The sequence below is a fragment of the Ostrea edulis genome, chromosome 4 (genome assembly GCF_947568905.1).
Source record: "Ostrea edulis chromosome 4, xbOstEdul1.1, whole genome shotgun sequence".
Classification (NCBI taxonomy): domain Eukaryota; kingdom Metazoa; phylum Mollusca; class Bivalvia; order Ostreida; family Ostreidae; genus Ostrea; species Ostrea edulis.
In genome coordinates this window covers 2,290,651-2,318,355 of record NC_079167.1, presented here as the reverse complement: position 1 = coordinate 2,318,355, position 27,705 = coordinate 2,290,651, and the positions used below count along the sequence as shown (strand labels likewise).

The 27,705-nt window shown below is 36.5% G+C and overlaps 2 protein-coding genes across 10 annotated transcripts in view; one reads left to right on the top strand and one right to left on the bottom strand.

Moving 5' to 3' along the window:
• LOC125671424 (sodium/calcium exchanger 3-like) overlaps window positions 1-17,644 on the bottom strand; it is a 40,065-nt gene extending 22,421 nt beyond the window's left edge. For 3 of the 9 annotated variants that reach the window (XM_056161603.1, XM_056161606.1, XM_056161609.1), the window contains exon 1: window positions 1,042-1,186. The gene's annotated coding sequence lies outside the window, so the exon portion shown is untranslated. Of the gene's footprint in view, window positions 1-799; window positions 1,187-17,231 lie in introns of those variants that run through there. The other 6 variants (XM_056161610.1, XM_056161605.1, XM_056161602.1 and 3 more) reach the window with 6 other exon arrangements.
• Window positions 17,645-19,107: 1,463 nt separating this feature from the next.
• The window catches only part of LOC125671423 (tolloid-like protein 1), a 56,343-nt gene continuing 47,745 nt past the window's right edge, over window positions 19,108-27,705 (top strand). The window contains exons 1-2 of the mRNA XM_048907162.2: window positions 19,108-19,588; window positions 25,757-26,027. Of these exons, the coding sequence (XP_048763119.2) occupies window positions 19,459-19,588; window positions 25,757-26,027 (401 nt within the window). The 5' untranslated portion in view covers window positions 19,108-19,458. The remainder of the gene's footprint in view (window positions 19,589-25,756; window positions 26,028-27,705) is intronic.

Here is a 27,705-nt window from a genome sequence, read left to right as displayed (position 1 = left end):
TACAATCACTACCCGGCCGAAAATTAAAACCATGAATGATATCGACATAAAGGGCACTGTATTGGGTAGAGTACAATTTGATATGTACTTCAAGGTCTTACATAAATTGAAGTAGTATCTTTTCACTTCACTACAAAAGGCGTGGTCGAGTGAATCTGGAATGCGACATGAATCGCGTATTGAGGGCGTTGATGGATGATTTGGTACATTATGTTCTATTCACACACACACACCACACACACACACACATACGCACACACACACACACACACTGCACGGTACTAATTGACATAATATAAGGTACATAAGAAAAATTTACAAAAGATTGAATAACAATCACACTGCCTATACACACACACACACACACATATATATATAGACGCTCATCGAAATTGTTTACTGTGACAAAAAAGGTGGAAAGGAGGAAAAATATAATTCGATTTGAAAATTACACTCCAAACAATCATCCAGGGGCGTGGTGGGATTCATAAAACATGTGTATTTTCTGTTTTCGGCTCGACGCATATAAATCGAAAGAGGAAACAGATTGCGACTTGTATTACACAGTTGAACATTGGTAGTTTCTCTCTCTCTCTCTCTCTCTCTCTCTCTCTCCTACACACGACACAGAAATAGGATATAAATTACATTATTACTGTACAGCTAGCATTCATATCCAGGTCAACTAAAAATAAGCAAATAAATATTGGGATTTTTTAAATATTTCACGCACATCATGTAGCATTGCGCACTGCTCCAGACTCTAATCAAAATGCTTTTTATCAAATTTATAACTTACCTGCAGAAACTCGATGTTCCGCTTGTATTCACTTATTGCAAATAAATATTTCACAAGTTAAAACTTCCCTGTTCTATCGGATCAGTAGATACCACTAGCCTATCCATTCATGAGAAATGCACAATCTTTGCTACTCGTAGAGGGGCGTGGTCTCGATTATCGCCGACGCAAACGTCAACGGTATCGTGCGGGGGAAGATTTTCACTTATCAGTGCATAATTCGGGGATGAGTAAGACCATACCTTTCAAACTTTAAACCCTGTCCATTGGGCTAACTTGAGTATCCGTGTGAGCAGCGAGGGCGTCAGGCTGCGAGTGAGACGGTCTACATAAGGTGACAGTCTGTTTGATCAACAGATCAATCATGCCTTGGGGATGCATAAAATAATTCCATTTTATGACAAAACAGCGTGATGCTGCTACCAAGTATATGGTTATTTTACTAGGGGGGTTATGGACTGGACAAACTAGTTTATATGTTGTGGGTTAAATAAATCGGATCATTTGAAGTATGTTAATTGTCATCTAATCTCATATTCGTTTGTTAAATCGATGTACGGATTGATAGATAGGTTCTTTAGAAACACGTGTAAAATCGATGACTTTTTCTGACGTTCAAACGTTTCGCCATATAGATTACATATTTTTCATATCGAGATATTTTAAACTAGTACATTTACTGTAATTGATTATTTGTGATTTTTTTTACTGTTATAAAAATTCTATTCATGCATGCCATTATGTACAAGAATTTTAAGTTTGTTTTATGTAATTGTGGACATTTTTGTGGAATATCACGCCAGAGAACACATCGAGAAAATCCATTCAACTCGGTGAAGAAAATGTTTATACAACTATTCGAATATTTATGTCTGCATGTATCAATGTATGCTTTACTGTCACTGAGAGTTCCAATCCATGAAAATCCAATAAGGCAGTAGTGTGGCTTTTCAAATCCACTGAATTTGATTTAGCCCACCAAGCCATTACACGTGAAACTTAATTACTACACGGATGACATCACTCTTGTTATACATGTGAAGGATTCGGTTTGATTTGTGAATTTCCGGGTTAAACGGATAATGAAGGTAATTTCGTTCAAAATTTTTAAAAGAATTAAAATTAGTCCAAAATGATTTCATGTAAATAATCATAATTTTATGCATTTATTTCCAAGTTTAAAACAAAATAATGTGTACTCTTCAAATTACGTTCCCTGGATTTTTGCTATGTAAAATAGCTCCTAGTGTAGCTTTTGACCAACATTCAATCATTTCAAAGTTCATAAATGCCACTCTTCAACCCACCCACCCCCCAATAATATTAGATCGAAATAAGATAACTTAACAATTTGTCCCGTGTTTAATTTCTGTACATTAGACAGCGGGGCGAATATAACGTGGCAAAAATTACACAAATGCTTACATATTTACTGCACATCTTAAAATGCAACATTTTATAATACATGCAAAAACTTTTAAATAACTGGATGCTGCAAGTTTAATTCAATTTGTAATCATTCCAGGCACGTGGTCCTGATCGTTTTTCAAAGTGGGGGTGGGGGGGGGGAGCTGACTACACAATGTAAAATTCTGGACAAATAAAATAAAAGATAATAATTTAAAACCACTTACAATGTAACAGATCTGATGTTAATTTGCTCAAACTACAAAGTCGGTAGGGGTGTCCTCCTTCACTTACCTAGGTTTAATCCATCAGTTCAAGCTTACATTCTTACCATTCGATAATACTATCAAAAAGTCGATGTGAGAGGGGGGTGGTCAGCCATTTTATTTTACTTTGCATGTAAAAATAACGGGAAATGAAGGTTGTCAAAAAGGGCACCCCCATGGTTCTACGTGCCTGCATTTCAAGCCCCAGGACCTTCAGATACCATGCATTGGGTGATTTATAACACTGTTCATAGCATAAAGTAAACTAAATGCTACACCAGATGCTATGAAATCTTCACAGATCGAAATAGCTAAGGCTCTCCACCTCTCCATTACGATGCTCCATCAAATTTCACACCAGTAAAAACTAGTGGGTAAAATTTTTTTAAAATACAAAATAGATTTTCCCCTTCAAAGTTTGATTTTCTTATAATGGGGCAACAATAATGAGTGCAAGAGTATGATGCGGGCAATGTCAAGGGCCAGTGTAAATGTCTTGTTCATGTCATAAATCTTACATCAATATCCTACTACTAATTGTACTCTTTAGTATGGAGGCTTGGTGTTTAAGGGTTAGCAAGTTATTCAATTGAGAAATAAACACATTTTTGTAATCATTTGACGGCATTTTTGTAATTTGACCTTGACGAAATGTGCCCAGGTCAAAAATTGTAATGCAGTGCATCTCTGCTAAATCTCAATGATAGGTGTTCCAACTTTCAAGTCTTCAGGTCAAAAGGTTCTAGAGTTATATGGTTGAGTCATATTTTTCTTAACTTTACCTTGAATGAAGAAATGGGTCAAGGTAAAAAATGTTGGAACATTGCATCTTGTCTTAATGTCCTCTTTCAATGTTCCAAGATCGAAGTCCTAATGTCAAAGGGTTCTCAATTAAGTTATGACCTGAACCAGAGATTGACTTTGGCTTATAAATGGGTCAAGGTAAAATATTATGGTGCTGTGCACCCTTCCTTAATACCACCTCTTCATGCTCCAAGCTTGAAGTCTTCATGTTAAAAGGTAATTCTCAAATTATGGCCTGTTTGGTATTTTTGTAATTTGACCTTGAAGAAATGTGTCCAGATCAAAAAATGTAATGCAGTGCATCTTAGTGTAATCTCATATATGGGTGTTCCAACTTTCAGGTCTAAAAGTTCTAGAGTTATATTGGCTGGACCGTATTTTTCTTGACTTGACTGACCTTCGATGAAAAAATGGGTCACGGTAAAAAAAAAATGGCATTATGCATCTCGGACCAGGTTCTGATGTAAAAGATTGACATTGATTTTATAAAAAGGTGAAGGTAAAAAAAATATCGTGCCATGCGCTTCATACCACATCTTCATGTTCCAAGTTTGAAGTATGTCAAAAGGTTCTCAAGTTACGGCCTGGACAAAATTTGGTTTGAATAATAATAATGATAATAATAATTTGTTGCAAGCAACGAATAGGTCCTCTGTCCAATTTTGAAATGATGTGATCAAAGTTTCTTGCGGAAAAGCTTTATTGTCTGACAATTTAACAAAGAATCCAAATATCATAAAATTCCACAAACTATTTAAATCAACAAATCTTGCACTGTTTAAAAGTTTATGTAAATTTCTATTTGTTGTAAAGAAAAATGTGAACCTAACGTAGCTTTAATAATTTCATTAGGATAAAACTTGGTCTCGTGGTAATGTTCATTTGATGAATCTATGTTTCTCCACTTTATACATAGTAATATAAAAATATGTATTCCTGTACATGTTGTATATGCAGTATTCTGTATTTTCCAACCTCCTCTCTGTAATGTACGACTGTACATTTATGAGAATAAAGCATTGATTGATTGCATGTCTCCCTAATTACGTTATCAATGATCGGATACCTGATATGAGCAGTTGCAGAACGTCACAACAAACAACTTTGCGTCTATTATCTCCAGTTTTTGAGATAATGAGAATTACTTTTGACCCCCCTCCGGCCCATTATTTAAGGAACTGACCCCTACATTGTTAATATTGTTAAACAGGTTTCCTCATTATCTACAACTTTTGTTCTAGAACTTGTAACAAAATGTTTTCAGTTTTCGACTTACATATGATATACAGTATTTAGTTTTAGGGACCGGCCCCTGAATTCCTTAAAAGGTGTTACGTAAGACAAAATTTGATGGTGGGATATTGTTTAGAGTAACGTTCTGACCAATTTACGTTCTATAATGCTTTACAAAATAGTTTTCATTTAGGAGATCTATAGGGAGCATATAACATTCGTACATTATTTCCCTACATATCTCTTCTTACGTCATCAATGATTTATGTTGCTGACGTCAGCTGTTCTAAACTAACAACTTTGCTTCAATTCTTTTTAATTTTTGAGATATTCAGATAATACTTAACACTTTTGACCACTTATTTAAGGGGCTAGCACCTAAAACTTGATATCGTTGAATAGGTCTTCTCATTATATACAACGTTTTCAATTTTCAACATGTATATAGGATATTCAGTTTTAGGGGTCATTCCCTAAATTCCTTAAAAAGGGGATGTTAGACAAAATTGATGGTGGTATATTGTTAAGACTCACATTCTGAACACTTATGTTCTATAATGCTTTACAAATTGTTCTTTTGGTGTAAGAGAGAGAAAGTATCAAAGTTTCGTACATTATTCCCTTAGCAAAAATTCCTTTTTATGTCATCCATGATCAATTTGCTGGTAACAGCAGTTGTAGAACGTTAATTAAACAAATACCTTTACTTTAAAGATGCTTAACAAATTACGTTTTGTTTTTCAGGTACATGTATTTAGAAAATAATTTTGACTCTCTTAGCCCCTTAATTAGGGGGCTGGTCCCTAAAACTTATCATCAACGAATAGAATAAAAAAAAAATGCAGGGAAAAAATTGTGGAGCTTTTTCGAGCCCTGCCGAGCTCTGATATTTTTTTTTTTTTAATTTAGATTGAATTTGACTGAGCACAACTATGAACTCAACTCACAATCACTGAAAATTTCAAATTCCTATCTTCAACAATTTCAGAGAAGACTTACGGACAAATTGACCCCTTAAATTCCCGAAAAACGTCAAATCCTTACGTAATAAGCGACATACATGTAATCAAAATAAATTTTTAAAAAACTATTTTAAAAGTTAATATCTATCATCCCTGAAAATTCGTAGGAAACAAAAGACTTTAAAGGAAGTGAACATGAAAATGTGACAAAGGGTTTAGATTTGTCATTTTGATGTATATAATGAATTCTGAAAATCACTAAGATGTAGCTTTCTTCAGTAGGGAGATATTTCATAAAGATTAACTACTCTTTTCAATCCTTGGGAGCTGCCATATTGAAAAAATCATTACCTCCCTTCTGGATTGTCTCTTAGCAGCCACTAGAGGGTAGCACCGATGCTAACGTCAGTAGGACACATTGTGTACTTTTTGGCACAGTGTAAGCATCAACGTTAAAATGTCATCAGCAGAAAGTGAATTAAATATGGGATATCAATTTGAACCTGATGTTACAGAGGAAGAAATTGTTTCTCAGAACAATACTTGTTCACCAGCAGTTTATTTTAATGAGAGGGGAATATTCCTTGATTAGTGTGCTTGTGGAAAGTGTAGCTATGTACATTCAAGGGGTGTGTATGTTGTCATGAGTTTGAAGATTTTGTGTCAGATTAAATAAATAGATCTACACAAAAAGTGCAGTTCTCTGAGTACACCCATATTTTAACACAGTGTGTCGAAGTCCTGTTATAATTGTCACGGCTTACATCTATCCATGGATTTATGTATCCAGGGAGGAAGGGTCTCAGAGGACTTGGATAACAACTTGTCCAACAATTAAGAAAAACTTGAAAATAAAAAATACCGTCTGTATTCACATGTATCAAAATCTAAACGCAACATGGCATTTGTGTGTAAACATTTCCAATTACACACACACGTGATAGAATACAGTAACAATTCTGTTGCAGACATGCTATCAAGATTTATGGCCTACAGGTCAGAAGCGGTCAGCCTCTTGGGGAGGGGGGATCGGAGTAGTTTTACCCTCATTTGTTGTGACATAAATTAAGGAAGCATTTCCTAAAGAGCACTGCAATTATGAAGGATTTCTTAAAACCTCAGGCTCTGATACAGATTCTAATTAAGTATTTTTTTAATGTAGATAAAATATATAATTGTAAATTGCATCTCCAAAATTTATCTGTGGTCCATGTACATCAATTATTATAAAATATATAAATTACATGTCTATATTGCAGTACTTTTATGACACATGCTTTTATAACTTATTAGCAATGGTATTTGATACTTTTGTTGAAGAAGTATTTACAATTTGGTTGTGAGAATACAGTGCTTCTGAGTAAGTTTAGAGTCAACAACAAAGTGTCTCATCTACGTCAAAGCACAGATGCATGCTGGGAAATAATGGATGACCTCCATAAACCTTTAACTTGGAGTGTTTAATTGATCAAATCTCGTAATAGAAACAAGCAAATTAGATTTAGGCCACACTATTCAGTTTCAGGAGGTCTTTTAAGTTTATTATGCAACAAATATTTTTTTCATGTTCACTTCCTAATAAGAATAATGATAATAAAAAAACCTGACAAAAACGATATTTTTATGACTACAGTAATTGTTTTTACAGAGCAGTCTCTAAGGCCCTACATTACCGAATTGCAAAATCAGAACAGTTTTTGAAACTTGTCAAAAATATGAAACGATATTGAAAGCAAGAGACCTATATAACAGACTGAGTTCTTCCTCACAAACTGGTGTAAGATATGTCATAAAGTCTGTTTCAGAAGACGCTCAAGTGCACCAAATCTTTGGAAAATCTCTTCAAAAGGAAATTACATTTAGTCTATCAAAAATGGGAAATATTCATCTTAAATAGGCCTACATTTTTAGCCGCTTTCGATACATTGAACCGTCTAATTTACAGCATATATTCAATGGTTCAAAACGCCGCTGTAAAAAGATAACTAGAACTAAAGATTCACCAGGCTAGCCCATCATTATAATGTGGTTAAGATTCACCAGGCTAGCCCATCATTATAATGTAGTTAAGATTCACCAGGCTAGCCCATCATTATAATGTGGTTAAGATTCACCAGGCTAGCCCATCATTATAATGTGGTTAAGATTCACCAGGCTAGCCCATCATTATAATGTGGTTAAGATTCACCAGGCTAGCCCATCATTATAATGTGGTTAAGATTCACCAGGCTAGCCCATCATTATAATGTAGTTAAGATTCACCAGGCTAGCCCATCATTATAATGTGGTTAAGATTCACCAGGCTAGCCCATCATTATAATGTGGTTAAGATTCACCAGGCTAGCCCATCATTATAATGTAGTTAAGATTCACCAGGCTAGCCCATCATTATAATGTAGTTAAGATTCACCAGGCTAGCCCATCATTATAATGTGGTTAAGATTCACCAGGCTAGTCCATCATTATAATGTGGTTAAGATTCACTAGGCTAGCCCATCATTATAATGTGGTTAAGATTCACCAGACTAGCCCATCATTATGATGTGGTTAAGATTCACCAGGCTAGCCCATCATTATATAATGTGATAATGTAGAAATCTACATCATTATAATGTAGTTAAGATTCACCAGGCTAGCCCATCATTATAATGTGGTTAAGATTCACCAGGCTAGTCCATCATTATAATGTGGTTAAGATTCACTAGGCTAGCCCATCATTATAATGTCGTTAAGATTCACCAGACTAGCCCATCATTATGATGTGGTTAAGATTCACCAGGCTAGCCCATCATTATATAATGTGATAATGTAGAAAACTACATCATTATAATGTAGTTAAGATTCACCAGGCTAGCCCATCATTATAATGTGGTTAAGATTCACCAGGCTAGCCCATCATTATAATGTAGTTAAGATTCACCAGGCTAGTCCATCATTATAATGTGGTTAAGATTCACCAGGCTAGCCCATCATTATAATGTAGATAAGATTCACCAGGCTAGTCCATCATTATATAATGTGATAAAGACTTTGAAACCGCTGTATCACATGTTTTTCACATTTTTCACCCATTCATGGCTGTATACAAAAATTGAATTTATTGAAGACTATGAATTGGTTGTTATTCTGAATCAGACAAATGAAAAAATCCGTCTGAAGAAGAGTTTCATGATGAAGAGTTGGAAAGCAGTGGCAGGGGTGCGGATACAGGCGACATGAACATCATCAAATAAAAACACACAAAACAGAGCATGCTGACACAGAAGAAAGGAAGAGAACTGCGTCACTTGTGATTTAGGTAAAATAGTGAACGGCAAACTAAATTTATCAAAAACGAAGTCTGGAAACAAAATTCGTTTCGATCACAACCAATTACGAAGACCTGCTTGCAAACTGCCACAGGTGAGAAACATGGTTGACGTTCTTACTTCAGTTTATAATTTCTTTTACCAAGACCCGAAAAGACACATATTAGAATATATTATGATGTACATAGAGGAATCCGAATCTGCAAAAGAAAAAGCTGGTAGGTCTTTTTACGGCCCATGGGTTGAAAGACACTTTTGTTTTCATTTTATACCTTTGTTGTCAAATATACTGTTTTGTTTTGATTTCTTTTCTGTGCGCAATACATATTCTTGGCACAGTAAAACCGTTGATTCTGATCTTTCAAAAGAGAGACATGCATACCTCTAAGGCTGCTCCCCATTGATGAGTATATTAACAGAATTTCCTAAATTTGCAAAAAGGAGAACGCAAGAGTTTGATGTCTGTTTTGCCGAAGCAACATGGATTACAGATGTACTCGAAATAAGAGATCAAAACCCCAAGATAAATGTTGAAAACAAAGGCACCGTCCAAACATTAAGAGCACAGAACCAAGGGGTATTATAAGTATGGACTAGTTATTCTTTACTGCAAGAATTGAGATCCCATTTTTCTCCTGAAGAAATACCAGCATGTTGCATTCCAAAGTTATTGAAACAAGTGATAATGAAGTTTTCTACACATTCATGTTTTGGGAAAACGATCTTGACTTGGTAAAGGAAGGGGGCATTGCAAGACAATGAATGAGGAACAACGTGATAAGTTGATAATAGAGTTTAAACTTCGTCGTTTCGCCGCTGCATTCGCTGCTTCAATAAACAAAGATCGTCGTCACAAATTTCATTCGATTCGTAAAATAATAATAAAAAAAAATCTTTGAAGTATTACAAACCTTTCTTATTTGAAAGGAAAGGATGACAATCATATTCTTCCCCCTTTCTTTTTCTTTTTAAAATATTGTCTAAAGAAATCTAAACAGTCACGTCACAACTACCAGGCTACGTCACAACACGCTCGTTGCATTTCCCGCTAAACTGGTTCTTACATTGGCGAGAAGAGCAAGACAGTAATCCTACGTATTAACAGTGAACCAGATCAGTTTTTCTTGTTTTCAATATGAATTTTTTGAAAATGTATTCAGATATGCTGCGCTCGCCCCAACGGTCACACCGTAATCATATTAGAGTGAATAAGACGTTAATGATATTAAAATTAAATCTGTGGTGAAAATATGAATAACACATATACAGGGATTCGGTTCTGGCCTTTTGACCTTATCCACAGACACGCTTCCGGCGAAGAAATGCATCGATTTGATGAAATTCTTGTGCCGATCCACGTCCGAGTCCAATCGGAACTCCTCGAATGTCTCGCGCACTCGACATAGACCTCGGATGTAATACGATGGCATCCATCAGAGAATTTGATGAAACCCCCCGTTGAAGCCTCGTCTACGTATAGACCTCTCCTGGCTGAAGCAGTATAGAAACATATTGTATATTGTGAGTCCGCGATCTCACGCGGGCAAATAACACTAAAGAAGCAGTATGTAGTTAAAGCTTAAAAATATTGACATTATGAGCATTAATATAAAAGCATGAATTTGATTTTAAACATAATATGATCAAAAGATCACTAAAGAGTAGGGAGACTCTGTTCAAATTATAGAGCAAAGTAATGAACTTGATGTTTACGTTCTTGTTTTGAACAGTTTACGTTTGACGTTATGTTTTTGCGTAATTCTACAGTGACGTCACAGTGTACACGGCCGCGTGGTTTTGTAGTTCCTAAGAAATCCCTATCCCATAATGCCTAACTGGAAGAGAATTTGGTTTGAATCTCACTATTCGCAACTTTAGGACTAGGCTATTGCGCATGCGCTATTTCTGACCTTCACCTTCTGCATCCAACATGGCGCAAAGTTTGACAGTGTTTTTCGTAAGTAATGTTTATCTTTTAGTTACTGGTGTTTTTTTCACTGAAAGTGCATTTTTGAACAAACGGATCATGAACATCCTTTTAGTGATGGATATTCTACAACACATGTTACGTAAAACACTGCTTTTAAATGCTGTTTCATAGAACAAGCATAAGAATGGTTTTAATGAATACTGGAATTTTATAAGATTCATTTGGTTTGTGGGCAAACGAACTCTGGTGAAAGTTTGAGAATTTGATGCATTGTTAACTATGACGTCACAGCCTACTGCAGTACGTTACATACGTCATAGATTAATGAATATGCATCAAATTCTGGAGCCATTCCGCCAAACTCGGCTGATTCCGGAACCTACATCAAATGTATGAGGTACGAATATTCCGAGGTAGGCCGAGTGATTCTGGAGCATGCCATCATATTACACTCGGATGTAACGATGGCATCAATGAAAGAATTTGATGCTTTGTTACCTATGACGTCACAGCCCACTGTACTACTAGCCTAGGTCACGCAAGCCATTTGACCTCGTAGAACACTGCATTGACAAACGTGTAGGTGACCTAGACTACTGTTATACGTATACGTCATAGATTACAATGCATCAAATTCTCTTATGGATGCCATCCACTCAGATCACCTCGGTCGATTCCATCTAACCTCGGATGCATGATGTTTCCCGCCATAGTACGTATACAGTGACGTATAACATGTTTAACGTCACTGATCAACTGGAACTACTGACAGCTCCCGCGAAATACAGTCCATTTTAACATATATATTTTTTATAACACTCTCAATCAATCTAATTAAAATTAGATCCTATGATCCGCTCATCTACAATCGCTACACATAGATCTTGTAGCGATAGTAGATGAGCGGATTATAGGATCTAATTTTAATTAGATTGCACTCTCAATGTTTGTAACTATTTCTCTTTGAGAATTTTGTGGGTTATTTTTCTACAATTAGAGGGAAGTTTTCTAATGAAAAGTTGATAAATTCATTTAAAAAACATTTTGATCACTACTTTCTGAAAGTGGAAGTTTTTCTGGGAGAGTAAATAGACGACCGCATTGCAAATGTTGGGCGTAACTACATATCACTTACCGTCATACATACGAAGCTAGATGTACGGTACCGGAATCTGCCAAAGTTTGCCGAATGGGATGCCATCGTATTACATCCGAGATCTGTGTCGAGTGCACGAGACATTCGAGGAATTCCGATTCGTCCGAGTTTTCTTACCGGTTACGGAAAAGGACGAGCGCGTGATCCGATTGAAACCAAACTCTTCCAAGCAGGCATTGTGGGATAGGGAATTCATAAAGATGGCGAAGACGTCATCAGATATCATACTTGATTCTAGCGATCCGGTGCACCCGGGTTAATCGGCGATGACCGACGACACACTTGATTGTGAGCCGGAATTGCGCACGCATCCCTCCGGTTAAGCCGATTGAGCCGGAAAGTTTTGATAAGGCGAAGGTGGCTTCAAGCTGGCGTCCTTGGAGGCAGTAGTTAGTATCCAGAGTTACTTATTCTAAGACAAAATGTTTTTAAATTTTACACTGGTGAAATAAACATGCTCTGTAAATATGTTGGTCATTTCTATGCCGAATAATGTTTATATAATAGATGGTCAACATTTTCATTACTGTACTGTAGCCGGGTCACTTGATTCTAAGCGCGTCGCGGGGATACCCGGCTTAGTTTGATCCGACCGGATTTTATCAGAATCAAGTATGCTAAGAAAAAAATGGCACTAGCTGAACAACATTACGCCGGTTTCGAGATACGTTCGAGTTATTTCCCTTTGAAAAACTCTCGTACATAGTAAGGCGCGAAACAACTTGTTTACATGCGGGAGTGGGACGAATATTCATCACTGCTTAAGTGAATGTACTCAGTAAGTCTCCCATAGGCTGTTTCATCGCCCGAATTCAACTGATACATAACTTAAGTAAGTGATAAGTATTCAGGGAGTAATTAAATACATGGAATTCTTATATTATCACGTAATTTTGTTGGTCGTAGGTATCATATCCAGGATGCAAGGTGAAGATAACGAACAGTGATCAATCTCATAACTCCTACAAGCAATACAAAATAGATAGTTGGGCAAACACGGACCCCTGGACACACCAGAGGTGGGATCAGGTGCCTAGGAGGAGTAAGCATCCCCTGTTGACCGGTCACACCCGCCGTGAGCCCCATATCCTGATCAGGTAAATGGAGTTATCCACAGTCAAAATCAGTGTGCCAAGAACGGCTTAACAATCGGTATGAAACACGTCAGACAGCATTTGACCCAATGTGAGGTTGTATTGACGAACTAGATCGTTATAACGACCATAGAATTTGCGAAATGCTGACTTTAATCGAGACTGTTGAAATCCTTGTACCATCAACTTGTTTGTCAGTAGCTTACCTCGATTTAAAAACTGACTATACCCAGAACAAGCTCTTGCTTGCAAGAATATTACTTTCAAATATGACATTGTTTTTATGTTTCCGCTTTTAATACATTTTATCGTCTTCCTCACTGACGGTAGGTTCACTCTGTCCCACTTAGGCCCTCCAAGTTCTACTAAATGTACCTCCTACACAGGAAAGCTCTTATCTCGAAACTGACGTAGTAGGCACACGATGTCTCTTGACTCTACGATTTGATGGATTGATTTAATATTGTTTAACGTCCCGCTCGAAAAAAATTCACTCATATATATGGAGATGTCACTATTGCCTGTGAAAGGCTACAAAATTTAGGCCTATGCTCGGCGCTTATGGCCTTTAGGCAAGGAGGGATCTTTATCGTGCAACACCTGCTGTGATACGGGGCCTCTGTTTTTGCGGTCTCGTCCGTAGGACTGCCCCATTTAGTCGCCTCTTACGACAAGCAAGGGGTACTGAAGATATATTCTAACCCGGATCCCCACGGGAAATGCAGCGACTTTTTCCGACTTTAATTCATATATAGATTTTCAATCTCGGTTTCGCAAGCGTTATGTCTGAGTCCAAGGGTGGTTTTTTTTTTTAAGCGAAAGTAGAAAATTTATATAACATTTACTTCAATGTTTTATTGAACTTTTCTTTTTCCCCTATATACTCTAATTTTGTACCTTGCAAATTCAGTTCATTTAATTTTCATCAAATGAAACTTCTTCTTCTAAGTTGCGCTAATGTAATAAGGCCGCGTTGAAATAACAGGAAGTGTCTCTGTGTGCAGAGACGGAGAGGACTATGGGTAGTATGCTGTTATTGCTGTATATTCGTCACAAATCCCAGAAGTCCCTCGTAAAAAATGGCGAAGATCTCGCAATGTCGCACCTTGGTTTGGTAGCTTATGTGGTGTTGTGGTCCCCTAACTCCAAAACACAGTGCACCAAATGTTTAACGACGTATGTGCAATGTTGATGAATGGCAGGATAATATGATGTGTGACGTCATGTCTAAGTCTTGACGTCATAATACATAATACAAACAAGCTTCTGGTATTTTGGGGTTTTTTTTGCGTCTGAAAATAACAACCGCTCAAATCTATTCACCAGATACCACGTCCAGTAATGCAAACCACTTTCCTGGCCCAGTGATTTTTAAAAAATTTCCCTATATATTCGTATGTAAAATTTTGATCCCCTACTGTGCCCCATCTTACCCCCGGGGACCATAATTTTTACAAACTTGAATCTGCACTTAGTGTCAGGAAGCTTTTCTGCAAATGTAAACATAGTTTGTGTCCCATTCGCGATCAACCACAGTACGAGAGAGTCAATACAATATTATTTTAAAAATATGTATAGGCCCATCTTTGTTAAGAATGGAGCCTGTGTTTGTTTCCTCAACATTTTGTTACCAATTCAAAGGTATAGGTTACCATAAATGTTTTGTTCTATGAACATACAGCAAACGATAAATGACATCGCTCCAAGTCATACAACACAGCATCACACACATTCATGTGCTGCTACTCATAATGATTATGTAACAGGAAACGAGAAAACGCTGACAAATTCTCATCGGTGCCATAACTTAAACATGTAAGTACTTCAGCGAGTGGTGCTTACAACCTCTACTGAACATGCAAAGTAGAATTTGTACAACGTCGGGAATATCTGTATATTATACAAAGCGTTACTCATATCATGATTGATTGATTGAATATTGTTTAACGTCCCTCTCGAGAATATTTCACTCATATGGAGACTTCACCACTGCCGGTAAAGGGCTGCAAAATTTAGGCCTATGCTCGGCGCTTATGGCCTTTGAGCAGGGAGAGATCTTTATCGTGCCACACCTGCTGTGCCACGGGACCTTGGTTTTTGCGGTCTCATCCGAAGGACCACCCCATTTAGTCGCCTCTTACGACAAGCAAGAGGTACTGAGGAACTATTCTAACCGGATCCCCACGGATACTCATATCATGATATCGTACGATTGTTGAAACTGTCGAAGTTTTCGCAGGAATGATACAACTATCGGGTTGATTATATACGTGGTTGGACTAAGCTAAGTGATAAGCTCTCTATAAATTTAATTTCATGCATGTCTATGTTTTTTTCTCGTTGACTTGATTTTTTATGGCGGCATTCATTCGCGAGGCAGTTAGCTGTATTCGAGTAACTTTTAGATTCGGTGAATTTGGTCGGTGCATTGAAACATAAACTGAATTTAAAACACATTAACTGAATTTAAAACATGAATTTAAACTATTAGGCAATTATTTGAAATAGTCTTACCCGAATTTACGATGGGAGGATGTCCTCTTTCTCACTAAATTGACACTGACAGGGTAAATATAATCATGTCACAATACCCTTATGACGTAATATTCATTGTACCAATCTTCGCGGATTTCTTATTCTAAATGCAAAATTTTGCGTTTAGATTTTACACGGACATCATATATTTCGCGTGGAAGTACATTTTCAAACTCTCATAATCACCAAAATCACAACTGATAATTTAGAAAAAGTAGTTATCATTTCTAGTATTAATTCAAAATTTCTGTAGAGGTATAGTTATATATGGTCCCTCACTAAAATGATAAAATTCATGTGAATATACGCTTAAAATATCAAAATGTCTTATTTGTCAAAGAAACGCAATGCATGTATACTTGCACGCAACGTTTCATTGAAATTAAGGCGGGCCTCTTGAAACCTTTGATTTACTATCAGAGTGAAAACGTTGATACTTTGATAGTACTATAGACTATTAGTATATGTATTCCCACTACGTAATACGGTGCATATCGTGGTTGTGGATTCCAACGACTGATAGATTTTATTTTCTGTAGTTTGGTATTGATTCCGTATCTCGATCTGAATAATTTAATGATGATTAAGATTTGAATATCCGATATACCTAGAGAAGCAAGCCACATCCACTAGGAGCGTCTCTCGTCAGTGAAGTCGCGATCAATAATGCACAGGTATGCGTACACAATTTCAAGTGAAACTATTAATGTAACAGTTAACATCACTAGCTGTCTTCACCGGAGAGCAGTAGTAATACGTATAAAAGGGTGGTTGTCGTTTAATTACAATAGGATGTTCACTGTATTTACTTTAACATCGTCCAAATTACGATTGATTAAATTCACTTTATTTCCGCCTGCTTGTAAATGTGCCTTGCGCACTAATGCAAGGTCTAGTGGTGGATCTAGTTTCAGAGCGGGGTGGCGCAGTAAAAGGCTGGGGGGTTGTCTTGAACACCCCCCCCCCCCCCCCGTGGATCCAGGGCAAAGCCCTGGTGGGGAATCAGAAAACAAAGCCCTCTGAAGCTGCAGAGTTCTAACAAAAGAAGACGTAACTGTAGAATATATTCTAATGTTTTGGGCATATTTCTATTTAAAAAAAAAAAAATCATATTTGTGAGGGGCGCCTGGTGCTGGATCCGCAAGTATGGTTGATTTAAAAGACCCCCTCCCCCAGTCTCCATAACGAATAAGGTTTAATCCAGTGGCTGAGTTAATGGGGGCGTAGTCCTCCCCCCCCCCCCCATAATTTTTCAAATCTAAAATTGTGGTATCTTGTTTAGAAAAATGTACTAAACGATAAAAGAAGCAATAATTTCTTTCACTCCCGGAGAAATAAATGACAAAATCTCTTGATTTCTTGAATTACTTTATTGGGAGAACTTAATTTTTTCCAAAAACCCTTAAAATTTGCGTCATTTTACTAATTTCACCTTATTAATAATGATAGAAAATAGTACAAATGACTTTAATAGGAGACATACTTCAAGCTCTATAAAACCTGTAAAATCCAGGAGCTTCCGGGGGCTTCGTCCTGGACCCACTTGAGGCCTCAAGGCGGCCCCCAGACCCCCTGTCTCATAAAGTGCCCCCCCCCCCCGTAACTGTAATTCCTGGATCCGCCCCTGGTTTAACAGTCCTGTATTAATATTATTTTGCTATTCATACAAGTAATAATGTATACAGAATCGCACAAGGAAAACTGATTTGACATAGAAATGTTACATTGTATACTTACGGGTACTTCTGCACAAGATGTCGCAACGATAGCCTCGAATCTGGCAATATTCGTTTATATCGTTTTTAGAACTTCCCTAATACCAAAGCTGTCAAGAACCACTTCCTGGTCGCCATGAGATAACCGTATGAGAGTTTTTGTGCATAATCTAGCGTATGTGAGTGTTACGCAATCAAACAGTGAAGATCTTCCTGGCAGCAAATAAAAGACTTCTTTGTAGAGCACACAGTGAACAGAGGATTCCACTCCTAGAACCAAATATTCGTATATTTGTCAAAGTTATCCCGCTTTCCCCAAATGATTATGGTCGATCTATAAATATATTTATCTTAGATGATACGTTTAGGGTAATGTGTGTTTACGTATTCATACCACAATTAACGTCCAATGCATCTCGTGGTATAAGCACGATTATATTAATTATATAGGTACTATAGCTTATTTCTCCACACAGATGGCAGTCCAATGGAAACCAATAGTACGTCATTCTTTGAGCAATTTGAAATTTGATATGTATATCTAAGATGTTTCTATAATGCTGTTGATGGGGTGATTTATTGACAAATCTTTAGTTTTAACCTCTGAACCAGACTAGGTCGTATGCAACCTGTTCTCTTGCTGTTGTAAATTTTCTCAGGAAGATGGTGCATTTTGTGATGAAATTTTTTGTACTGGTAGTACCCGAAGTTACAAATTGTATTGATAGCCATTTCATCATGAACAAGTTGCGTCCATACACAATACGCGCATGAATCTTGATAAATATTAGTTCATCTTTTTCAACGGCTGGGAATTCTGATAGAAATCAAAGTAAAACTTAGGTATAAGAAATGAATTAATATATGAGAGCATGAGCTGCGGTGATTTACACAGACATACTTCATGAAATGCGAAAAAGGAAATTTATTCCTTAAATATTCGTGACATACCAAGGGTCAATACTTCGGTACGAAAACATTCGAGAGAGCGCCTTCTCAGCCTCTACAGCGACTGCTGGAATAATAGGGATGAAATCCGGTTGAAAGCACAACGCCTGTCAATCAAAGCATCAACGTCGCCTTGAAGTAGTGAAGTTTAAAAAAATGATTGAGTCTTATGAAATCGGCTGGCCCTAGGGGATCCAAACTTTACTTTGAAAAAGTGTGAGATAAAATTCCTACATAATATGACAATCCTAACATGTCATCTTTTAAAGAATTTGTCAAATACAAATTGTTGTCCTCGAGACCGCAGCAGGTCTCCAGAAGTCACATAGGAATATTTCAAGCAAATCTTGAAAAATCTGTTCAAAACCTACACCATGCCAATTTGCGATATTGATATTCAAGCATCATGGAACAGATTGTATTTTGTTTTTACCATTATATTATTTTATTGATTGATATATTCTAATATTTCCTCAATTTAATTGTCCCGATGAGTTTTCCCGGGAAATTAGGAAAAAATCTACAGTAAGTTCCCAAAGTTTGCGAGTTTCTATTTATCGAAAAGAACACTGCAAAACAGATGAGTTCTATGACATCATGGGCCCCTGTTGATATATAGATCTCTGAGAAAGAGGGGGTGGGGTGGAGCAGGGATTGTTTTATTAATCATGACAAACAACGTTAATGGTGACAGACAACGTAATATCTAACATCTTACCGAAATTTAGCCTGTGTTGCCCGAATGCAAAAACCTTTATGACAAGGTGGATCAAAATGAATGAATGAATAAGATTGGGTAAATATTACTTGAATGTATGAAATATAGACACATTTCAAGATGAGGAAATGACCGTTTAACAATAATGAAATTTTTGTGAGCAATTAACTCATTGCAGTGTAAGTCTTTTTATGCTGTATCATCATATACTGACGTGATCTTTATGTAGTTCAGAATCCCTTAGCATTTCATTCACATAGCATGTGGCCATTTCCATTGGCTATAAGAGTTTGGCGAACATGAATATTCATTTTACGCTTTTTGCGTCTTGGCGCGTGAGTCGGCGCGGGTCGTTTGGAGCATTGCACCCCTTTACTATGCTTCATAGTATTAAAGGAAAATGAGTTCAGATATCGGTAACGCTGTCATAGTTAATCAGAGTCATTTCACCATATCAATTTTTTACGCAAAGATGAATTTGTACGGAACGCCTCTATAGTATTATATATTCCAGTGTTGGATTTACATGTTATATTGTATACAGTTGGTGCTGCTGGGGATCGTGTGTGATTAGATATTGAATATGACATTTTCACGGGTTCTATCTGTTGTTTCTTACCTTGTGATACTCTTTGGTCAGGAAACAGAAGGGATTATACGAAATATACCACATAGAACCTCAAATGATATTTACGTGGATCCTTGCAAAGCAGGTTTGAATTTCTTTTCATAAGTTTCGTTTCTATCGAATTTTTATCTTCGACATTAAAAGAAAAAAAAACCCAAGAATTAAAAAAAATCTATGTATTTAATAGTTTCCTCTATTTTGGAAAAAAAAAATCAAAAGGGGTGAAAGTTCTGATTTCCTCGCTGAAAATCTTTAACACGTGTGTTTTCCCAACTTTCTTCACTTTAATAACCCAGCAGGACGCCTGTGTTTACTTCTGCTGGGTCCGCGAGCTCTCAATTCCAGAGGGCCCCTACAGCGTGCTGTTTCGGTACGCCCTCTTTTAAACTAATTAGTTTATTTAGTGGATTTCTGAAGGTTACGGCGTTCTTCTTCACATACAGGGTTTGATTCACGCTGCTTTATTGGGCTTTTTTGTCTTTTTTCTTGCGTCGTATTGTCTCCGATCCTAATTTTATTCTCGTACTATTTCCGACTCGATCAACAGGCGACTCTATCATCGGTAGGATATCGCTCAATCTTTTATAGATAAGGAAGCAAATAATGGCAGTTCTATTAATTAAAGTACCACAGAAGTTGGTTTGGAGAATGCTTATCTACATACTTTAATTTGCAACGGTGTGCGAAAACCCATAATGCTATTGATATATCTGTGAATCCTTCTAACAACGGGTACCTGGTTAAAGGAACCCCCAATACGATGAAGAAGCTATTCTTTCCGTGCAGTAAAATAATTGATACAATTTCCACAGCCTTTCTTTAAAATCGGGCTACGAAAAAGAATTTATTATTAAAGGCTTAGTTGATAATTTATTACACGTTTGATAGAGTCTTTGAACAAATATTACAATGACACTTGTTTTGTACGGCGCTGACTCAATTAACTACATTGACATCGTAATGGACGGGGCCACCCCCTGTAGACTAATGACGAGGGAAAATTTACGAAGTCAAGTCTGAAATGTAGAAAAGATTAATGCATTGTGCAAAAATGTGAGAGATCATTACTTTTGGACCCATTGTTGAAAATACTCAATTCACACGTAGTGAAATCCCCCCGGAATGGCGGTCCTTTTTTGTGATATTGATAAGAAAACGAAACATTAAAAATGTTAGCTGTCTGACAAATTGGAAGGTTGACAAAGAAGCATCGCATCTAACGTGAAAGAATTAAAATGAAATGAAACGTAATACATTCTGTTTATTTAGTGTAAGCAATACATAGTACCTTTCTCGATGGTCACTTGTTCAGATGCCATCTTCTTTACCTTTGGGCTCTCATGGGTGATGTATATCCTGAATCTTCATAAATATACGCAAAATTAAATTGTACTGTACTTAGAAAAGGAGGGGGAGGGACGGGCTAAATCGTGAAAATAAGACAGAAGGTCTGGAAAGTCCCACATTCAGATCCCAAATAGGTAGCTGACGGATTCAGTGCAATAGCCTGTTAGGGTGCTAAGGACATCCCCAGGAAGGTCTTGGATTTAGGATATGATACATGGAATTATTTGACCTTTGTTAGGTTTAGGATATAATACATGGAATTATTTGACCTTTGTTGGATTTAGGATATAATACATAGATGGAGTTATTTGACCTTTGTTGGGTTTAGGATGTAATACATGGAGTTATTTGACTTTTGTTGGGTTTAGGATGTAATACATGGAATTATTTGACCTTTGAACATTGGATTTAGTATACATGGATATATTTGACCTTTGTTGCAGACATTAAACTGTTTGCACTGATCAACTAGTATTCTGTAATTCACTGTATATTGTTTTACACCGAAGTTTTCTCATATTAGTGGTCGTTGTCATATTTATGGATCGGTTAATTTTGTGTTTTACAGAGTTCACAGTAACATACTAAACGTGTGTTTTACTCTAGAGACATTTAATGTGCCAAGGGGTACCTGGACACGGGGTCATCGTTTAATGACATACACGTAACGCCGCGCTCCCCCATTCTAGCGTCCGCGTGCTCCGTTCTATCTGTGACAACAATTCAATCTACATAGATTGCAAGACGTAACAGAATTTAAAATTGTCAATATATAATTATAGTTCTCTCTCTCTTTCTCTCTCAGCAAAAAAATAAAAATAGAAAGTTGTCTGGTATATTCTTCAAGAGGCAACCCCAATTCTTGGACCCTTCCCTGGCAATCTAGTGTAATCAAACTTATTCTATCAGCGGAACGAATTGATTATTGCTAATTTTTCGGCCATTAGTTTGTTGTCTTTCGATAGAAAATTGATAGTGTGTCATGTTATCACCAATCTTAACACATCACTTAGTTCTAGGCGGAATCTCATTACTGGAGTGTTCCCGCGTTCTCCAAACGTGAAATTAAACGCTCACAACAGAGTCCTCTGGAGAGCAAGTTCACTGACATGCAATATTCAAACTTCGACAGATGGATTTCTTCATGCTCATTCCAAGCACACCACCAGAAAGGGTTTGGAGTTCCCCGACCACCCGAGGTTGATAAAAAATATCTATAGTTTCCTATTTCTATGCAGTTTCAGTTTTAAAACATGCGAAATTTTTGGTCTATATCTACGAAAGCCTATTGGGCTCATCTTTTAAGTATGTTGTAAAATTCATCAACGTGTATTGATTTAAAAAAAATCTTATGTCACTGAAGTTGTTTGAAAGTTTATACAAACCTTAATATTTAAATAAATGTTGGGTTTTCTGTAGGGGTTTTCTGTGTTTTTATTATGGTATGGCGTCGTCCGTCCGTCCGTCCGGACCTTGTGAGCAGGTTACAGACCGAACTGTAAGCTCCAGGATTTTACAACGTAGTACATTTGATCACCATGATGAGAGGAAAATGTCGATTGTTTTTAAAGGTCAGAGATCAAAGGTGAAGGTCGTAGCATCACTTGGAAGGAAATTCAATTTTCAAGGTCAGGGGTCAAAGGACGAGGTCGTAGTATCAGTTAATATGTAAACCTTGTAGGCAGAATACAGACCGAACTATTGGAGCTAGGACCATCCAACTCGGTACACATACTTGAAATGCCAAGTGGAGGAAAGATTTGATTTTTGAAAGTCAGAGGTCAAAGGTCGTAGTATCACTTAGTAGGAAAACCTTGTGGACAGGATACAGACTGAACAAGGTCCTGGATAACATTATCTCTGATATATTCAGATGGAAATATAGATATATCGGATGACTATTTTTGATAGTAATAGTGAATGAGAAGACTGTAAGCTTGAAAGTTATGAATAGAAGCCCTGTTGCGAAAGATGAGCGCCCCTCCCCGATTTAAGAAATCAAATCAAAGCCGGGGGGGGGGGGGGGGGGGGGGGGGTTGCGGCAGCTGTAGTTGACGAAGACCCTGACTTCCTCCTCCTCCCACGAATTAGGATTTTGAAGATAGGGTAAGTTATTTTTTATGCGTGTCAAGAATTTTAGACAAGCCAAGTTCTTCCCCGGCTGCCCCCCCCCCCCCCCACCCACTTTTTACTTTGAAAAACGATGCTACATGTGTGTGCCTGAAAACCCAAAGGACACTCTGTGAGATTTTACTATCCTACACTCGATATAATGAATGATTCTATGACCTCATATTTGGCGATTTGAATAAAATTTCTAACCGTTATGTTAAAGTCGCTATGCAGAGATAACTAACTCGTTATGCAGAGATAAATGGGTTTTTCTTCTTCACATTTTCAAAATTGGGCCTATCCGGCTTTCGTAAATATAGGCCTAGACCCTCCCCTACCTAGGATCTGTGCATACATTGCAGTTCTGACTCAAGAAGTCAGTACACTGTGTCACCCTGAGAAAATCAACCTCTGCTATATAGATGATAAGATACTCGATGATCATACATTAAAATATATTTTTACAACAAAATACTCCGGAACGACCTTTGACTCTTTTGGGTTAAATTTTAGTTTCTGTCTTCCATGTCCTGTATCATGTGTAGGGATTGGAGGAGTCATATTTGAAAGTGCTAATGCCTCAGTCTCATGTCCAGCTCTCCGGAGGCTTATTGGAAATGACTTTAAAGTATTTAGTTCATTGATTCTTTCTACGCGGTTTATCCAGGAATGAATTTGTTATATGTTCAGACTTTTCTGTAAGTTTACTGGGAAATCCACCAACAAAAAGTACGTGTCCATAGAATGACCAATGTTAATCGCAGACACCTGAAGTGTGGATATTATGTACATACCCCCTTCTAGAATGAAATTATTTGTATACAGAACCAATAATTTATCCAAAATATGTGATTTCCCAACTGATCACCCTCATATTAAAGTCGTTCTGATTAGTCAGTTTCTACGTTCTGTAAGCTGACTACCTGTGAAATAATAATTAATATACAGTAAAACTCTGATATAGCGAATTTCTGGTGACCCTCCATAAAAATTCGCTATAAGCGTAATTCGCTATACGTTTATACCGAATTCATAATTCATATATAACGAATTCGTTATAAAACTGATTTGTTCTACATGTATACCAGTAATATAATAAAGCAGCAATCGATATACTTGCGTTTGTATTGTCTTTAAGAGAAATGAAGCATATATATTTTCGATAAGAAATATTTTTATACAAGAAATATACACATTGAGTTATATATGATAATTTATCTTGATGGATTATTAAGTCATGCAAGAACATGTCGAGAGAGAAATGTCAACAAAAGTATGCGCAATACATACATGTACAGTCTATTGCAATTGACATTTACTTGTTGCTTTACACAAATAAAGGAGTGTACGATAAAGTAAATGCAATCAAACTTCAAATTTGATTAACAAGAATAGTAAACAATACCGACAATATATTTGCTAAATGTATATGTAAGTATTGTTTTGCGTTAACAACCTTTTTTGAAAAAATACAAACAAAAATTTCGCAATAAGTGCGGATCCTTTATATCAATGGAAGACGGTTGTTAAAAGTCGCAAAGAGTTTAGAATGAAAAAAAATAAATTCGTTATAAAAGGTGATTTTTACGTTCATTTTTAATTCATGGGGAATAGAAATTTATTTCGTTATATCCGTAAATTCGCTATATTCGTGTTCGTTATAGACGCATATTTTTATATAGAATATATAAAGAATTTGCTGGGGAAATCGTTTTCACTTCGCTATAGCCGTAATTTCGCTATATCCGTGTTCGCTATGTTCGAGTTTTACTGTATTAGATTGCATATTTTGGATAAATTATTGGTTCTGGATAAAAAAATTCTAGAAGGGGTGGGGGGTATGTACATAAGATCTATATAATTACAAGCTATCCACACTTCATGTGCGTGTGATATTAATTAATGTTATTTGTCGAAAAAAAATGACAGGAATTCCTAACAAAGGGGCCAAAATTCCATCAGTATAATTTATGTTCGTCATATGTCATCTAGTCACACAAAATGTGTATGATTTGAAGAAGTGGTGGGAAGAAAACCATCTTGTACTGGTAGCGAATTGTGATATCAGCTATCCTGCATTTTGTTCCTACTACTTTTAAATGGAGAGTTAGTAATGATAAAAGTACCATACCACCCCCTAAGTAGTTTTGGCCATTCTATACATGTATGAAATGAAAACAGGAGTATATCAAAAAGTAATTATATATATTTATTATGTATAGCTTCAACTAATCTTGTAAAATTTTGTAGGTGGGTGTCTTTAAAAGATTTTGAGTAGAACAGCAACAGTTGAGAGGTTGCAAATTAGAGGAGCAAAAAGACAACAGAATGTGGCATGAAAAGACAAAAAATAATGAAGCTAGTGAGCCAAATTAAGGTTTGCTTTTGTCATCTTGTTGTCTTTTTGCTTGGAAATGACAAACAGATGACAATGGCACAAATGAGCCACCATACTGAGTGCTTGTTTTGCGCTCTCTTACACTCACAGTAGCACTGTCAACATATTACGATCTATTGTATCAGAAGCTTTATATACTGTACTAATTTCTCGATTTTCAAATTTGTTTATTACAGTGAAACATTTCACAAAATAGAGAAATGCATAAATTTACAATCAGAAATTTCACGATTTGGAGGTCTGGACCAGCTTATCTGTAGAAATTTCATGATTTGGAGGTTTGGACCAGCTAATCTGTAATACCATGTGGCACTTCATCATTTCTAGCTGCAGATTCTATTTAACTTTCTGCATGTTTTCTTTCTAGAATAATTATTTTAATTTCCTTTGTTTCAGTTGCATTTTCTGGTGATATATCATTAGCTGATGAAGACATACATTTTAGCAGTATTCCACAAAATAGCAGCAGAAATGCATTTAATGAACTCTATGAACTTCAAGTTGAAGATGTAGGTGCTGCATCAAAGTATAGTGACAAAGAATATTATTCTAGAATAGAGAAATATCTTTCAAGAAAACCCACACATAAACCAAAGACAGTTTTAAGTGAAGAACAGAAAAGAAAGAAAAAATTAAAGAAACAAAAGAAAACCAGATGCCCAAAAGGGTGAGTAAAACTTTTGTGATAAGAAAATATTTCAAATGAGTGATTTGTGAGCATTATTTATCAGAACTTTAACAGTTCAAATCAACAAATTGCATGTCAAAATATTTTTAATTTAAGTTCTTCCCGAGTCAAACAGGCTTAATTTCTTCAACACATTAGAATAACCCTCTGACACTATCAGTGTGCGAAATTAACCATGGACCGATAGACAATGTCTATAGAAAATCGAATCGGTCTATAACGATCGAAATAGCTATAGACCGACTTGTCTATAGGAATTCTGAGTAAAAAAAAACCTGGTTTCCTGCCGCTTATTAAACATATATGAGAAGCAGGACCAGTTTATAGATATTACGCTAAACGAAACGTAGAAGTGACTCAGATGAGGAATCGGACTGAAACTGAGCTGGAACAAAATGAAAAATAAAACGGAATTCTAATTGAAAAGCTTGTGCATGAAATTGAAAAAGAATATAATTAAAATATCATGAACGAATTACCAAAATCAAATTTGTGTCTATTATTTATTTTTTGATAACAATGAATATTGCATGTTAAATTTTGGTCTATAGGAATTTGTTGTGGTCTATAGGAAATGAAATGACTATGGACCGAAAGTCTATAAGACTTTAAAGTTAGTTTCGCTCACTGCACTATTTCAGTATCATATGTTTTATATCTGAAAATTAGCTGAAATGAATACCAAAAATCGATAGGAATAGTAGACTACTGTTCTATTAATCATTATATGTACATCTGTGAGTATATACTCACAGTAAATGGGGAAATGATTGCGGTGGTTTTAATTGCGCTGTGTTCGCGGTCGGGGATTTTTCCGCGAAATTAAAACAACCGCAATCATTTGGCAAGTGTGGCACAATACGTTTCGAACAGTTACCAGTAATCAAAATAAAATTTGAATTCCGCGAAAATAAAATCACCGCAATTAGACCAATATGGAAAACCTCGAACTTTTAGCACCACGAAATTATAAAACCAATTACAGTATTGTCAATTGATGTAGTTATTGTCCATTATATAATTTCAGTAGCTATATACTTATTCAAGCTCCAATGACCAGCAAATATCAGACAAAAAGTGGAACATTTTACATACAGAAGATTTTTAGCTCACCTGAGCTGAAAGCTCAAGTGAGCTTTTCTGATCGCCTGTTGTCCGTCGTCTGTCCATCCGTCTGTTTGTAAACTTTTTACATTTTCAACTTCTTCTCCAGAACCACTGGGCCAATTTCAACAAAACTTGGCCAAAAGCATCCTTGGGGAAAGGGCTTTCAAATTTTTTTCAAATGAAGGGCCATGTCCTTTTCAAAGGGGAGATAATCATAAAAATGCAAAAATAGGGTGGGGTCATCTAAAAATCTTCTCAAGAACCACTGGGCCAGAAAAGCTGAGATTTACATGAAAGCTTCCTTACATAATGCAGATTCATGTTTGTTCAAATCATGGCCCCCAGAGGTATGATGGAGCCACAATAGGGGATTAATGTTTTACATACAAATATATAGGTAAAAGCTTTAAAAATCTTCTTCTCAAGAACCACTGAACCAGAAAAGCTGATATTTACATGAAAGCTTTCTGAGATATTGCAGATTTAAGTTTGTAGAAATCATGGCCCTTGGGGGTAGGATGGGGGCCACAAGGGGGATCAAAGTTTTACT